The 16,629-nt window shown below is 36.0% G+C and overlaps 1 protein-coding gene across 10 annotated transcripts in view; it reads right to left on the reverse strand.

Annotated features, from left to right (window-relative positions):
• Positions 1-720: 720 nt before the first annotated feature.
• The window catches only part of LOC131431035 (uncharacterized), a 256,155-nt gene continuing 240,246 nt past the window's right edge, over positions 721-16,629 (reverse strand). For all 10 annotated transcript variants that reach the window (XM_058596460.1, XM_058596451.1, XM_058596454.1 and 7 more), the window contains 3 exons: positions 6,105-6,281; positions 1,534-1,648; positions 721-1,377 (listed from right to left, as the gene is read on the reverse strand). In XM_058596460.1, the coding sequence (XP_058452443.1) occupies positions 1,203-1,377; positions 1,534-1,648; positions 6,105-6,281 (467 nt within the window). In that variant the 3' untranslated portion in view covers positions 721-1,202. The remainder of the gene's footprint in view (positions 1,378-1,533; positions 1,649-6,104; positions 6,282-16,629) is intronic.

Genomic DNA, 16,629 nt, shown 5'->3' on the forward strand with positions numbered 1-16,629 from the left:
TGGCTGAACCGATTTGAACAAACTTATGCTCGTTTGAAAGCTACTGTCGGGCTATTGATCAAGCTCAAAGATCAAATGGGTGTGACTTTTGGTTCCAGAGATATGATGGTATGAGTGACGTAAACGACAAAACGTTGATTTTTACCGCTCTTATATACATAAGGGTGCCAATATTTTGGGATCACCTCTAATTTCGTAAAGCGCTAGTGCTCGAAAGTTTAAGCACATCGAAAAATGTCCTCATGCAAAATTTGAGCTAAATCGAGCATGCAAAATTTGAGCTATCCGAATTCGATCAGGAATTCACTCCAAAGTGTTTAGGATATAGGAAATTGCTACAGAGTGAGAGAAGCATTCGAAGTGACAACTCTAGACCAAGCGTATGAATCAAAAATATTAGGTGTACCGTAAAACGAAATTTGTCAGCTAAGCCCAAAACAAAGTTTGTTTTGCTATGAAACTCTGCTTTGTGGTTGGAATCAGAAAAATGTAGCTTCACACGGTTTTCTGGATTGAGCATCGGTTTGATTTTTGTAATATTTCGAGCTCCTTATTGAAAAACTATAAAACTGGCATTAACCTGCACATAACTTATTAACTAAAAAATATGATTCTTCAAATTATAGTAGATAATATTATACTCTGGCAAAATCATGCGCTTCTCCCACGCACCGAAATCATTATCAACTTGGAGTGCTCTTTCCTATTGATCACCCGATGTTCTGTACTTTAAATGTGTCATAGTTTACATTTATTTTCTTTTTCTACACCCTAGGAGTACTTAAATGTTAGTTGAAAAAGTTGTTACAAATGACATGATCATTTACATTTTGATTTTCAATTCGTCGGTGCAGCAATAGCATGTTAAATCAATTGATCGTGTGTCCTTACAGCCTAGCTAGTGCATATATTGTTTCTGTTTGGTCGACAATTTTCTTCGAATTTTCCACCACGGGTACATTTGCAACGTCTAACACTACATTTTCGTGAGGATTAGGTGTACATACAAACAATGGAAAAGCGGGGACAAAATGTTACGCTATAAAAAATCACTGTGCTATTGCGGCATTCGCATGCAGCAAGTTTTGATATAATTACCGCCACCAAATGGCCCTCTGAAGCTAACTAAACGCTACGGCTATGCACTGGTTTCATAAATTATTTGCTTGACGGTGATGATAGAGTGGCTAGGTTCTACTTTGTTAGCTTCCGGGGCCTAGATGCTGTGGAGCGGACAAAATCCGCTGCCGGTGGTAGTACAGCAGGAGATACAGTGTTGCCAGCCAGAAACTAAACTGGTAGGAATCTACCACCAACCGCGAACTGTGGTTACAAGCATCGGCATCGTTGCAGCTCTGTAAGCATCCATGTACGTATCTGCGGGAACGAAAGGACAAATTAGTGACTGAAATTTGAATCAATTCAGCTATTGATTTCAAATTGAATTAAACACGCATCAACTCTACTCTAATGGTTCGAAAATCATTACATTGCCCATTTTGCGAACCACCCGCCGACCCCCAGCATTCTTACCTATCATCATAGAAAAACCGACCGCAATGGGACATCCGAATGATTTCCGTATCCGTGGTCAATGTACCGCTATCCAGGGCACATCCACGAACGGTGATTGTTTCACGGGTGTCATCTGAAATGGAATGAAGAGCAAAAAAAATAAAAAAAAACGAAATGTCCATTAGTCAACAATTTATCACCGCAATGAAACCAACTACACCCCGAACAGTTGCAGTCAATATTGTTCGACCTTCGTTCATTCACCGCGTAGTATCGTCAACGGGGGAGGTTGCATTGCCGCTTGCATAGCGAAGCTCGTTTACCTTATGCAGTTTGTGGGAAGTAGATCAGCATTTTATGTGTGGTTTTGGGTCCACCAGGGGAGAAGGGGCAAGTTAGGTTCGAGAGATGGTTTAACATTTTATGCAAATGGAAGCCCAACCCCTTTCATGCATTTCGCACTAGCAACAAGAGTCACATCAACACTTTCTATTGCATCGGTACTGGATGTTTCCCTGATGCACCCATTGAACGTAATGTGATAAAGGGTAGTATAAAGTTCAACGTCTGATGGCTATCGGTGACGATGGGCTAAGTTATCTCAATATCACGTCGTTGTTAAACTTTGGATGTACAGGCGACGATGGACATTGATTGAGAATGAAGACAGACTTCATTCCAGTTTTCAATAAGTTTGCATTGTAATAAGATAGAATAATTTGTTAGATGCACATACATTATAATAGTAGGTAGCGATATGCATCCTGAATAAATTGAAACTGAAGGCATCTAGAGCTATGTAAATAAAGATAGTGATTAAAAAGAACAGCAAAGTCCTGATGGAACCAAATACTACAGATAACAGATATACAGACTCACATATGAACTGTGTGTAAAATTTGCTCAATCAGCGTGGCGAACACTTGTAGATGTCACAACGATCGAGACGAGATGTCACCACGATTTGGGTGCCGCTTTCACATAAACCACAATTTTGGTTGCCACATTCACTTCACGCTAGATTTTTGTTTTGCTGTTGGTTAAAATGGCAATTTTATTATAGTTTTATTCCGATCGAATTCTCGTGTGATTTATGCGACATGGAAATAAATTTATTTCTAACACTTAGGGAAATCGTGTGATAAGTGTTAAAATTATTATAATTCGAATATTTATGTAACAGGCAGGAGGATTTTGTTATCGTTCCGGAACGTAGTGGAACGTTTCGAAAGATCGCGGCGAATAGTCGAGTAGGTGGCAGTAGTGTTTCCAACGTATAGCAAATTTGAAATTTACACAAGATTTAAAAAAATTTTGCTCGAGTCTATATATCTGTTATCTGTGCAAATACCAAACCCTAGAACTTTTTCTCTACGTAAACGCTCTAGGGGAACGTGCTACTTAAGCCATTTAGGTTTGATTCCTGCATTCCAAAGTCTATTGTAAAGAATATAACATCATTTGACTTTTTATGTATAGTTTGAATTTTAACGTACAATAAATTATATTTGCGGTCAGCTATCAATTAGAGAAGATTTGAGGTCGATTTAGAAAACTTTTTATGGTTTTACACCCTTTTCAGTGATGGTATAAAATTTTTAACACACTTTATCCTATATTTCCGGATCCGGAAATCGGATCCGGATGAAATTCAGGAATTACGTATGGGACCACATACACACGAAACTGCTGTCTTGAACAAATGTTTTTTAAACTGACAAATAGTTGTAACATACGATTGATTCTTCAAAAATGAGTTATACATAAAATATTCGGTTTCTTCCTCCCTTGTTTGGTTCCAGTGTAACCGGGAAACAAAATGTATCAGGCTCCTTTGCGCAACCCTGTACTTTATGAGCTATCTTTGATTGCCACTTCTGAATCTTCGGTCAGTTTCAAATCCAATGTGACCAACGGAGCTTCCGTCAATCACCTATCGGCAAGTTCCACAAATCGATGCAATTTGAGAACATATCTTTTAAAGTTCTGTCTGTTTTGTAATAATAATCAAATGGATATTTTATAATCGACCCGAGGCCACGGAATCCGTAGTCGGATTGAAATTATAATCAATAGCATTTATTATATTACCCCTTTAACTAGCTTTAATATTAATCTATTTTTTGCCTTTCTCATACAGAAAGGTTATGCAATCACTGTGAAAACCGACTTTTGAACCGAGACCCGAAGGGCCGTGTATCATATACAATTCGACTCAGTTCGTCGAGTACGCAAAATGTCTGTATGTGTGTATGTGTGTATGTATGCATGGATGTGTGTATGTATGTAAGAAACGTTTATTTTTTGCACTAACTTTACTCGGAAATGGCGATTTTCACAAACTAAGATTCAACTGAAAGGTTCAGGAAATTCCTGAATATGGTTAGCAGCCGACTTATAGCTCCAGAATTGTGGGGTGAAATGTGCGAGAAAATAAAAATATGTGTACTAACTATTTTCGGAGACGGTTGAACCGATTTTCACAAAATTATATTCAAATGAAAGGTTTCTGGTGCTATAGAAAATTCCTGAATTACAGAGTGATTGCTCTAAAAATTCCAATTTCAATTTACTTACTCACTTTTCTTAAAGATTTCTTCATACTTAGATTCATATGAATGGCCTTATGGTCAATGCAAAACACTTCGGTTCCGGAAGCACCAGATATAATGTCCACTATCTCTAAAATGAACCGAACTCACATTTCTCAGCGATGGCTTGGCCGATTTTTACAAACTTGTTCAAATGAAAGATCTTACGATTCCATACATAACTCATAAATTTCATCCGGATCCTGAATTACAAGGTGATGAGTGTCAGAAATTTCAAACACGTCTGATGACGTACACACAACACCGCCTCTACGAATGAAGCACGCTGTGTATGGTGTTCAATTTCATACACGTGGTAAAGAAAACGAAAACCAACACCGAAGCTCGATTTTGAAAACACAAGCGAGTTCATCGATACCGGGCACACAGGAGCCCGAGTTTCCATCCGTTTTGAAGAAAACAGAGCCCCGGCACAGGCAAGAATTTCTGTGACTCGTTTGTGAAGTTTGTTGAATACGATGCTACCTTACGAAAGAAAGAATTTCAACTGATTCAAGTTTATGTGAAAATATATTTGCATCGAAATTGCATGGTTGGCGATATATATGTATGAAAATTTTACTGCCGGTACTACAGTAATATCGAAAAAGTGCACAGTGGAAAAAAACGATCAAAAACGCTCCAATTCCTCTTTTTTCTGACTTTACTTCGAAAACTAACTGTGAAACTCAGGAAAAAATTCAATTCGACCAATCGGAAGGTATTCCTGATATGCTCATAAGTTATATAAATGGATTGTTTTTAATAAGATTGACCACAAATAACTATATTCTGTTTCACCCCCAGTCATCTTCTTCCATGAATTTACAGAAAAAAAAGTTCTACTGATCGGTGTTTGGACCAATATTGGTTAAACAATACAGTTCTATGTTTCGCATATAACCTCAAATAATAATTAACAGATAGTCTTTATGATCGCATGCGTCGTGCTACATCGTTTTACCCCAATTTTCATACAAATATAATTTTATGTTGAATTAAGTTCTACAATCCCAAAGCAGATCCAATATGACCTACCTACGGTTTCAATAATTCGAAAAACAGCTTTATGAGTTCTTATTGAATCGATAGATGGTTGGATATTTCGTCGATTTGCACTGCAAGAGTTGTTTGATTTAGATTCACAAAAACGTTTAAGTACGTACAAGCTGTTTGGTTTAAAGTCAGTTGATCTGCCCGACCAAAAGTGTTTCAGTTCAGTAGCGACACCGTTTATTTACACTATGGTAAGTAAACATTGTCACTCAAATTTTGTAGAAATGCGTCTTTTTAACGAATTTTCACAAACGACATCAGTTAATTTAATTGAATTATAACTACATAGAACTGTGCTGTTCAGCAAAACTTTTGGTTCATTGAATTCCACGGTTCAGTATCTCGAGAACGACTACATCTAGCATAAGTTATTCTGGAATTGAAATGACTATTTTTCATTAAAAAAATCTTAAGAATTTCAAATAGTTATTTTGTGTTTTTTTTAAGAGGCTTTCTGTTGTTGTTCTGGTTTGCCTCTAAATAGCTATTTTAGCAGTAACATCTACAACTTCAAAAAATCACTAATCAAATTATTGTTGAATATTGGTTTTCATGATAATTTGAAGGAAAAGATATTCAAAAAAACAAAGAGGTCTGCTCTGTCGGCTTGTCTATAAAGACATTGCACATCAGGAAAAACAAAAACTTTACTCATTCTTTCACTTATTTGAACAAAGGTTTTATCATGAAATCGATATTTCATGTTTCATCCAAATCCTAAATTACCCTTAGCCGTAATGCCCATAACTACTAAGCCCCAGGGTCAATAATCATCAACATATACTTATTATAATCTAATATGTAAATCCAAAATTTCACACTGTTGAAACTTGGCTGGTGCCTAAATCGGATCCACGCGAATTTCCAAAGCCACGGTATAAATATTAAAAATGACATTCCATCATATCACCCCAACTTGTACAACGTGAAACGCAGATTTACCGTAATAACCAGCAATTTTAATGCAGGACGTGGCCGGAAACAGTCCATCTCGACCCTTACGCCCACCCATACAGGGTGATTCCAGGATTGCGGTCGAGTAGTTGTTGTGGAACGGGTCGTCGCATGCCTTGTTCGCTCCGTTCATCGAAACGCATTTGAAGCAATCAATCCCGTGCGCTGAAACGAGAGAAAGAGAGAGAGAGAGAGAGAAATCGTCACTGGGGTAATTTTCCATATGCAAAATTATTTGACTTTTTTTCACATTTGACCTAGTATGCAAATTAACGGCAGTTGTCGAAGAGGCGCGTGCGATTTGGCAACGGGATCAATGATAACAATGTAACGGAATAATTGCGGATGCTCGCAACCCACCGAAGTGGACTGCTAATTGATTTATGAATAAAATATATTCCTCTCCCTGCTTGTGAAGCATTTTCGAGTACTTGGCACTGTGCATCACCGGAATGATAATTTATTAATTTTTCCCATTCCCCAGAGATAAGGTTAATAAATTATGCTTACAACCCAGAAGAGCATTGTTCTATTTTTTATTTCTACAGCGGAGACCACTTTAACAGTTTGATTGTGTTTTAGATACGAAACCAGAGCACGAATAAACGATTGCGTGGTTGTATTGAAATTTATTGGATTCGTTGTACAACGATGAATGGTTATTGTTCTTGCTTGGAAATGGAGGGGACTGCATGAATGGACAGAAAGTATGACGAAAAATAAAATAAAATAATCCAAGCAGACTTTGCAATTGAGCGGTTCGGAATTTTAACCTTCGGGGAAGATATTTCATGCAAATTCATTGCTGAATTTGATGATACTGAGTTACTCTTCGATAAAATATATCTTATTGAAGAAGGTTTCAGTAGTAGTAATTTTATCAATTCAACTGATCAGTTTCCTTGTACCAATCTGAAACATCTTTTTAGTAATGGCGCGTGGCTAAATCCGACCAAAAAGCATAAGACCATTGTGTAACCTTAGAAGTAGAAGTCGACTCGTTTGAAAACATTATTTTATGTATACTTGCTCGGTGATCGTCCCGGTAGTCACAAATGGAGTGCTCCGCTTTCCACTTAAGCAAATTGATTGACCAATGAAGTATTTTGACAAACTTTAACATCCCCGGCAAACGAATATCAAACTTAAGATGACCAGTGAAAAACATGCTTCTTGAAAGTTTGCTTTTAGTGTATAGCTTCAGTGCACGTGATTTTCCCACCGTATGGAGCCGTTCATTGCGATTCGATGCCTTTTGAGCTTAGTACGTGTTAAATATTTCCTTATTCCATATTTAATACCGCTGCTCCATCTTCGCAACGTCTTCAAAACTACTACTGTTACTAAAAATTTTTTTTATTCCAAATGTCGTAAAATTGGTAATTTGAAGTGGAAAGAAAAAAAATTTACCTCTAAATTTATGCTAGATGCACATTTTGACTTCAATTGTTCAATGTCTAAACTGACGTCTCAGATGAAACAATTTTCGGCTTGCTTGCCGTGCAGATCGTGGTAATTTGTTGGGCAAAGTAAATGGGTATGTGCACCTAGCATAAATTTTGGAGTAAACATTTTTTTCTTTCCCTTTCAATTACCACAACTTTTTTCGTCCGAGACGTGAGTTAACACAAGTATTTTACAAGTAGCATTAACTTTATGCCTGCCTAGCGGTTTATGCTGAATCGTCAGGTCGCGCTAGCAGTTTAATATAAACTGCTACGCACTGATGAGTTGAAGACGAAACGTAAAGTCAAAGTCTTGAAATTGTCTAAAACGTCGAGATCTTGTGTCATTACGAAAAATTGTTTTGGAAAAAATCGAATTTCTGGGACTCGAAAAATTGAAAAATTTTGAAAAAGTCCCAAAGGGTTGATTTAATGTTTTTAATGAAACTTGATCTCGACGTTCCAGACCATTCAAACATGTGGTATTTGGTATCAAAACAAATCAAAACATTTTCTATCAAAACAAATTTTTCGATTTCGACAATCTCAAAATTCTTCTATTCCAGAGTGTATTTAAAAAAAATATTTTCAAGATATTCAAATTTTACTATGGAGATTTCTTTGCGATAAGTTTTTATAATAACCGTTTATTTAAAAATAGGTTGAAATTTAGTAATTTTAGACATACTTCAATTCTTGGACAGAAATCTACCCAAAAGAGCGCTTACGTATACAAAAAGTCACGATAGCGTTCTAGCGTTAATGTTATCTATTTATCAATCCAATTAGCAATCCAACAAAAAGCCATGCGCCTCCATCGAAAATCTATTAAAAGAAAACACATGGCGCCTAGTTATAGTGGTTTATGCTAATTAAATTTTAAGACTGGAACAAATATAAATAGAACATTCTCAAATTTTAATGAAATAATTAAACTTTTTGGACATGTAGAGTACGTCAGAAAAAAACATCTTGCATACTTCTTTTTTCCAAAAGTGATCTATACTGTCTTTGGAAATCACAAATGATTCAAATCCAAAAGGTACAAATCATACAAAACAGTGTTGTACTAGTGATTTTTTAAATAACCGGATAGTTTTCGAACAAGAATTTATATCGAAAACTTTAACTTAATTTTTACTCATTTAGGGGTTAGTAAATTTGGTGCTAGGGCACATAACCGTTTTTATTATTTTTACGTTTCGTCTTCGACTCATCAGTGCAGAGCAGTTCAAATTGAACTGCTTAGTGCTAAACTCGGCAGTTCAATTTAAACCGCTTAGCAGACACAAAGCTTCTACTACTTACAGAACGAAATAGTCGAAAACACGTTTTCGTTCGGCACGTCAGAAAAGACATTGCACTCCGTTGCAAAACAAAAAGTGTTCTGTAAGTAGCAGAAACTTTACGTCTGCTTAGCGGTTCAAATTGAACTGCCGAGTGTAGCACCAAGCAGCTCAATTTAAACTGCTCTGCACTGATGAGTCAAAGACGAAACGTAAAAATAATTAATTAATTTTCACTGACTTTTTACGACTGAAATTCCGGAAATTCCGAAAATAGTGATCAAAATTCCTAATATGGAACTCACTTCCACATTTCGGATAAGATCCGTCTGATTTTCATAAGGTTTTGATACAAATAAAAGGTCTTACAATACCATACAAAAATCTTTTGTTCGAATCTGATGGAAGTGACAGTGGTGATCGTTAATTTGTAATCTCCATTAACTAGGATAATTCGGTCAAGTACGAAGTGGAGAAAAATTCTGCACAATTTTGGAGCATTTTGCAATTTAACAACGTCAACGATCTTCCGAATTGCAAGAATTTGGAAGAGAAAACGTGGCTACTTAAACCCATTAGTAGTAGATCTACTCCCTGTACCTGTTTGAAAAAAATTGCTTGACAAATAAGACGAAAATGAATTGATTATTAATTCATGTGAACTTTTGAATGTCTACGAATTTCTCTTTTAAATCGCTGTTAGTCATGCTATGAACATTGTAGTAACACCGGACTAGCTTTGAAGAAGTTTATGGACAACCAATTTTAAACCTCTTCAGTCTGCTATTAAGCTTACATGTTCAATAATGAACAAGTGTTCCCCCCTTAATCAAGTAAATACTGTAATAAAATTTTGGTCATTATCGTGTTTACGAGTTAAATTTACATGAAAGTATGTGTAAAAATTCATTTATTCGTTGGAAAAATTGATATGTCGATTTTAAAATGACAAAAGAGAATATTGCAGGTTTGTATCACATTTAATGATTTTTTCACGACAAAATATACAATGGAACCAACGAAGACAAAATTTGCAGAGACAAAGTCCCGCAATCAGGTGTTAGAAAAAATTAGATTGAATAGAGAGCCACTAAAACTATTTCTAATGCGCTTTCGTGAGCTCCAGTTTATGAGCTTAGAATAGGTAAATTATGGTGGGTAATGTGGTAAAGCTTGCTCCATTTAGAATTGGAACAAACTTTTGCTCATATTGTGGCGCTCCTGGTGGACGGATTTGAAAGTTCTTGGCGCCCACGTGTCGGGAATTTTGTCAGCTTCACGTATGATTTTTGACATTTTGCAAATCGACTGTACTTTGTAAACAATCAACATGGAAGCCGAAAGAAGGGAAAAAATTGTGCACAGTTATTTGGAAAATCCATTGTGGTCTGCTTCTAGGCTAGCTAAACAGCTCAAATTGCCCAGAAATACCGTTATCAAACGGTATAAGGAAACATTGACGACGATTCGGAAGCCTCAAGCCAATCGTCGGAGTGGAACTGTTCGACCGGAAACTGCGTGGTAAGATTTTGAAGACGATTAAGAGGAATCCTTATCTGTCGGACCGTGATTTGGCCAGAAAATTCGGTGCTGCCCATAGGACCGTGAGGAGAACTCGACTCCGGGAAGGAATCAAGTCGTATCGAGCTAGCAAACAGCCAAATCGAACCATAAAACAGAATAGTGTGGTCAAAATTCGTGTTCGGAAACTATATGACCAGGTGCTGGCCAAGTTCGACGGGTGTCTTCTGATGGACGATGAATCCCAGGCAAATCCTAGGTCAAAAATTTTACTTGGGAACGGCTCAGGGGGATGCTCCAGCCAAATTTAAATTTGTTTTTGCCGATAAGTTTGCAAGAAAATTTATGATTTGGCAGGGCATTTGCAGCTGTGGTAAAAAACGAAAGTTTTAGTTACAAATAAGACAATGACATCGGAACTATACCCAAAAGAGTGTCTGCAAAAACGAATTTTACCATTTATTCGATTCCACGACCATACCGTAATGTTTTGGCCATATTTGGCAAGCTGTCATTACAGCAAAGTCGTTCAAGAATGGTATGCAGAGAAAAGAGTCCAGTTTGTTCCGAAAAACCTTAACCCACCCAACTGCCCCCAGCTCCGCTCTATTAAGAAATACTGGGCAATCATGAAGAGGAGACTCAAGGCAAAGGGAAAGGTTGTCAAAGACATCAATCAGATGACGACCTGATGAAGATAGCTAAAACGATGGACGAAGAAGGTGTGCGCCGCCTAATGAGCCGTGTTACAGGAAAAATTCGAGAATTCCTTCGAAACCGTGACGAATAATTTTATCCGTATTTTTTCCTAAAATTATGAAGAAAACGCCACATTTGTATAAAAAAAAAGATCTTAAATTCAATAATTAATAACTGAAATACAGGCAATTGTTCCAATTCTATCTGAAGCAAGATTTAATTTTTCACTTGAAATTACCACAATCTGAGAACGTTTAAGGCCGAATAAAAAAAGCCAAAATTACAGAGTTGTTTGCAAGACACGACCGAGCACAATTATATAAAAAATGAAACAATTCAAAGATTCTCATAATAAATACAAACATAAATACGGTGGTGGATGCACCAAATCAAAATCAATTACAAGATCAATTTTAGATACGAACAAACCTAAGCCATGACTAATGAGACTTTTTAATATAATATTAATACTAATTTTCGATAAATATTCGTTAAACTCTTTCCAGAAATACTCGTCACCTTTCATTTCTTTTATTTACATTTGATTTTTGCTGTAGAAAAATTTGTAAACCTACTTGTCTTGTGTTCGAGAGAAAAATAACGTACAAACTTATTCATTTTATAAACAGTGAATCGATTCAATCGAAGATTTTATACATTATTGTCGAATTTCTCTTATAATACCATAAAAAATAGATAAAGAAAAAGACAGTGTTTTACTTGAACCAATTAGTTCTGAAGCACATGACCCGTCGATAAATCTAGCCATTTTTAGGCGTACGATGTTGAAGTAATGCCTTAGAATTAAGTTAAATGTGGAAAATCTATGAACAAATTACCGACACACAAGTGCTTCGAATTAGGTCCAAAAAATCTATCGCCGATGGTTCTAAATTGGCCTGCTAGTTACCGGACAATCAAAATAAACAGCTAATTGGTATTCAATATATTCAAGGGAACGCGCTATGACGCAGACGTTAAATAGAATCCACCACACTGTAAAAAGTGACTATTCAGTGAGCGAATATATGTAACTTTCAGTTTCGTCATCCACTCACTAGTTAAACTATCTTCCTCGCTCACAGCCAGTGGTTGACTAAACAAAAAAATATATTGGAGCATATATTTATAGATTCTTTTTGGTGCGATAGTTCATACTGCGCAAATCGGACGAAAGGATGTCACCATTAAGGCAAGATGTGATTGACACGTGAAAACATAGATCGATTCAAATCAATTTTTCAATGGTATGCTATTGAAATTCTTAAACGAAGTATTTCAAACGTTCGGAAACATTTAACTTATGATTAAGTTAAATGTTTCCGAATCGATTGATAGTTAAATGATATAAATCCATCAACACATGACTGACACATGACACATCGTTCAAAATTATGACAGGAAAAGGTTGCGTGGATAGTTTTGCATTTTTGACATGACACCCGGCCCCATATAATGAAGAGTAAGGCATTTTTAATGCACGAAAACTGACTGTATTTATGGCAGATCCCATATAGATCAATTTGCTAAGAAAATAAGTTCATTTCATAAGACAATGGTACCATCGACGATACCACCTCAAACGTTTTTTTTATATATTGAAATCATTAGTTAGAGTGGTATCTGCCTTCATTATTCATTCCTTTGGTTTAAAAAATAAGATGAAAGTTGCTACATTAGAAATATGGTTATTAATTTATGATAAATTTTTCAGAACTATAGTATAACCACAACTAACTCGGAATTGAAGTTTTCTTAAATAATTGGTATGAACGAGCACTATGGTGAAATTCAGTGCAAAAATGAGGCGCGCTAAGTTCCAACCTCATGGATTAAATGAATCATCGCATAAAGCGTATCGCGCTAAAGCGACACATAGGAATACACAATATTTTCAACGTTTGAGTGAAGTCGGCTTACGACATGTTATGTTCGCCTGCAAAAAAGATACTACACGGAAAGCAATCCGTTACTGCTGTTATGATTAAATAATCATGACATTAATCATTCTAACTTGTCATGAAACCATGAGCAATAAGTCTTTTCCCATGAAAATTAATCATGGTCCGAGAATGCGTTACTTGAGAAATGTATTTCTTTCAGAGCTCGTAACTCCGATTTTCAACCCGGATATCACTTTGAACCCTCTTCCACAAGTGATGTGATAGATTGCTTAATAGATAAATGAAAAGGCAAGAAGCAGACATTGAAAAACAAGAGCTACTGAAAATATTTATTTCATACTGAGGTATATTCCTTTCATAATTGTGTTGTTTCATCCAACAACTGTAGAGATTTGACAACATTAAGATTTTAAATAAATATTTTAAATAAGACGATTTGTCAAACGATTTTTCGAAAACAAAAATAAAGAAAAATCGTTCCGCGGTATTTGCAAAAATTCGACATAGAGTTTGTTTTAAGAGGTTTGATTCACACGTGTTTTGTCATGCAGTTTGTTAAAGTGTTTGAATTCTAAAACACAAAATCAAAACTGGAGCAATGAACGCAACTGAAAACGTTATTTTAGGCGTCGTCGTTTTTCAAAAAACATATTTAAATTTGTAATGATTCAGATTAAAATAAATTCGTCGTGCGTTTCACTGTTTTGCAATTCAAATGTATATCATTTGAGACATTAGTTAAAATCGCGTACAAAATACGTTCATCACATCATTTGATTTAATTCATATTCGAAATCTTCATATTTTAAAACATAACGCCTGAATTTATGTTGCAATGACTATCATCGTAACAGAAACACGCCTGAAGTTATACCCAACAACGTCAAGTGCGTTACGCTTAAATTTCAGCGAAATCAGTTCTAATGGATCATGATCCCAGAACTTTTAATCATGGTGTATTATCATAACATGAAAATATACTATTTTCCCCAAATCATGACTCGTTTTGCTTATATCTAGAATCGTAATTTTGCCCGTGTAACTATTAGTGGTTATAAACCATGAATATATTTAATAGATTAATATGAGGGAGACACATTTGTGCATTTTGTTTGTGACGGTCAATGTATTCATTAAATTCACAATTGACTCGCTTTTTTGCGAAAATGTTCATTCTTTACTACAAATCAAAACCTTTAGGAAACTAGATATTGTATGTGAGGAGCATATCATAACAGTGTATAAGTGAATACCATTTTACCATTTCTTATGAATTTTGAAAGGAATTAAAAATACTTTTTAAAACAAGTAAGTTATTAAAACTTATGTCATAATAATTCCTGACATAGGTTCAGAAATCCTAGATGGCTTAAAATGACTTGTTGTGGATTTTTCAATTTATGCGTGAATTTGAACATTGCATTTTTGATTAACTCGCTCAGCCACACCGTATTTTTGTTCTGGCGTGTTCTGCCTTATAATTATACCATAACAATCATGCAAGTGACGCAAAGTTTGTAAAATTCACACAATCAATCTACTACACAGATAAAAATATTTACATCTATTTTCATACACATATTTGGAGCAGGAAATTGAATATAAAGTTACTCCTCAGATCTTTATTTTTCAATTTACTTTTAAAGCTAAACTAAGCGTAAATTAAAATATGTTGCATAGTTCATTGAAAAATCATGGCATTCTAATTTACTTTTACATAATGGTTTTCAATCAAATTTTTAATTCAATTGATGTCTATTCCAAAGTATCATTGAATTACATGTCGTGTAAATTTCATTATTTTTTCTGTGTAGTCCGTGCGATTATCGATTTTCGGATGTATGGAAAAAGCATGTCAGTTTTATTCGTATGCAAGTCATCCAGTTATGTCACTGACATTATCCTCCCGCCTTTAGACACTAAAAATGTCTTACTCTCCACTATACGGAGCCGAGTGTCAATTAGAAGCTTCAAAACTTCAAAACTTTCAAAACCGCGTAAACTTTTCACTACTGCATCCTTTTATCTTGGAAGAGAGGAAGTCTCATTACTATCCAGCGGAAATTAGAGATCTATTGGTTCACTGTTCGCTTCATCATACATTGATTCTTTGTCGCAGTTGTTGTTGTTGTTGTTGTTATTGAAGATGTTGTTGAAAGTATCGTTGCGGAATATCTTCGTTTTGTTTCAGTTTCGTGGTACATTGGAAGCAGTTAATGGTTCATTTGACGACAGTATTTGGCTGTTTTTCAGTCTCTTTCTCTACGGGAGCTACAGGTTCCTTCGTCCATGGGTCGCTATATCTATTTGTTAATTTTGTCGCAGGGTTTGTCATAGCAGTATTGGCACGTTGCTGTCTGGATTTCGTAGGTGACCTGCGATCAACATGACTGCTTTTTGTCGAGATCGAAAGTCTCATGAGATGAAATTGGGACCGTTAAGCACATGCATACGACTCGTACAACATTCAGCGCATCGAGGAATTTTTTTTTCATCGTTTCTTCTCGATTTAACATTTTCTCGCAATGAGACAAAGCATTTCCAATTAATTTTTTTAGCCTCTGGAGTAAGATCTTACATTCGAGTTTCTGTTGAACTTTCCTCCTAAAACACCGGTATGTGTTACCTCGCGTTTTCTTGTAGAACATATTGCATGTTGTTGTTGTTAGCTGCGAATTGCCTCGCTATCACAGGTGATTTGAATGTATATTGAACTATTGTTGTTGTTTAGTTGAATCTCAATCACCTTCTCTAAGACGACGTTCATTCGCTCCTTAAACAGACTTTTTATTTCAATTAATAAAGGTCCTCTAGTCTCTATAAAAAACAACGGTTATAACTCATAACAAACATAGAGTTCAGTTTGGTGGAAAATATCCGTAGATGAAATCATAAACAATGTATCGGCACAAAATGTCTGTCGCAATCTGTCGATTGTAGGCCAAGTAATCAGCTTGATGATTCTGACGTTCGGAAATATAAATCAGAAATACTAATTTTGGGCGGAACGATGTTCGACGGGTCAGCTCGTTCCTCATAAATTTATCCGTGCAAATATGAGACCCGTGCATCAGCAAAGCTTCAATTGAAATCAAAATCACGATTCAGAAATTTTCTCTAACTACAATCGATCATGCTACGACGACTGGCAAAACGTCGACAGCCAGATTCAAAATCACAGTCGTGCAGCCTCGACGCATTGCATTAGTGCACAATAGATGAATAAATAAAACAACTGGAGCATTGCATTGTTCCGTCACTTAAAACCAAAACGCACATCTATGCATACTCAAGTACACAAGAGCATTCTTTTTCAGCACCTACTCTACTTTGGCAGTCGGCGTCGGAAGAACACAGCACAAAAAAGAGAGCAGTGAAACCTAAAACAACACTTTTTCCACTGTTTTTTGTGGTGACGATAAACGAACACTAGTTGCCGGCATTTTTCGCTGCATCAGTCGGTGTTGAACAGTCGTTCGCACCGCACGCGTATAGCTCTTGGCTCCTGGAATTTTTTTTCTGGCTACCTAGAGTTTCATTGATTCAAGGCTTCAGTCTTTTTCAAGGCTACCTGAATCACTAACTAAGTGACTAAGTGATACAAAGAGTGATATTAGAGTGACTAAGTGATACAAAGAGTGATATTAGAGTGACTAAG

This window comes from Malaya genurostris, chromosome 2, assembly GCF_030247185.1.
Source record: "Malaya genurostris strain Urasoe2022 chromosome 2, Malgen_1.1, whole genome shotgun sequence".
NCBI lineage: Eukaryota > Metazoa > Arthropoda > Insecta > Diptera > Culicidae > Malaya > Malaya genurostris.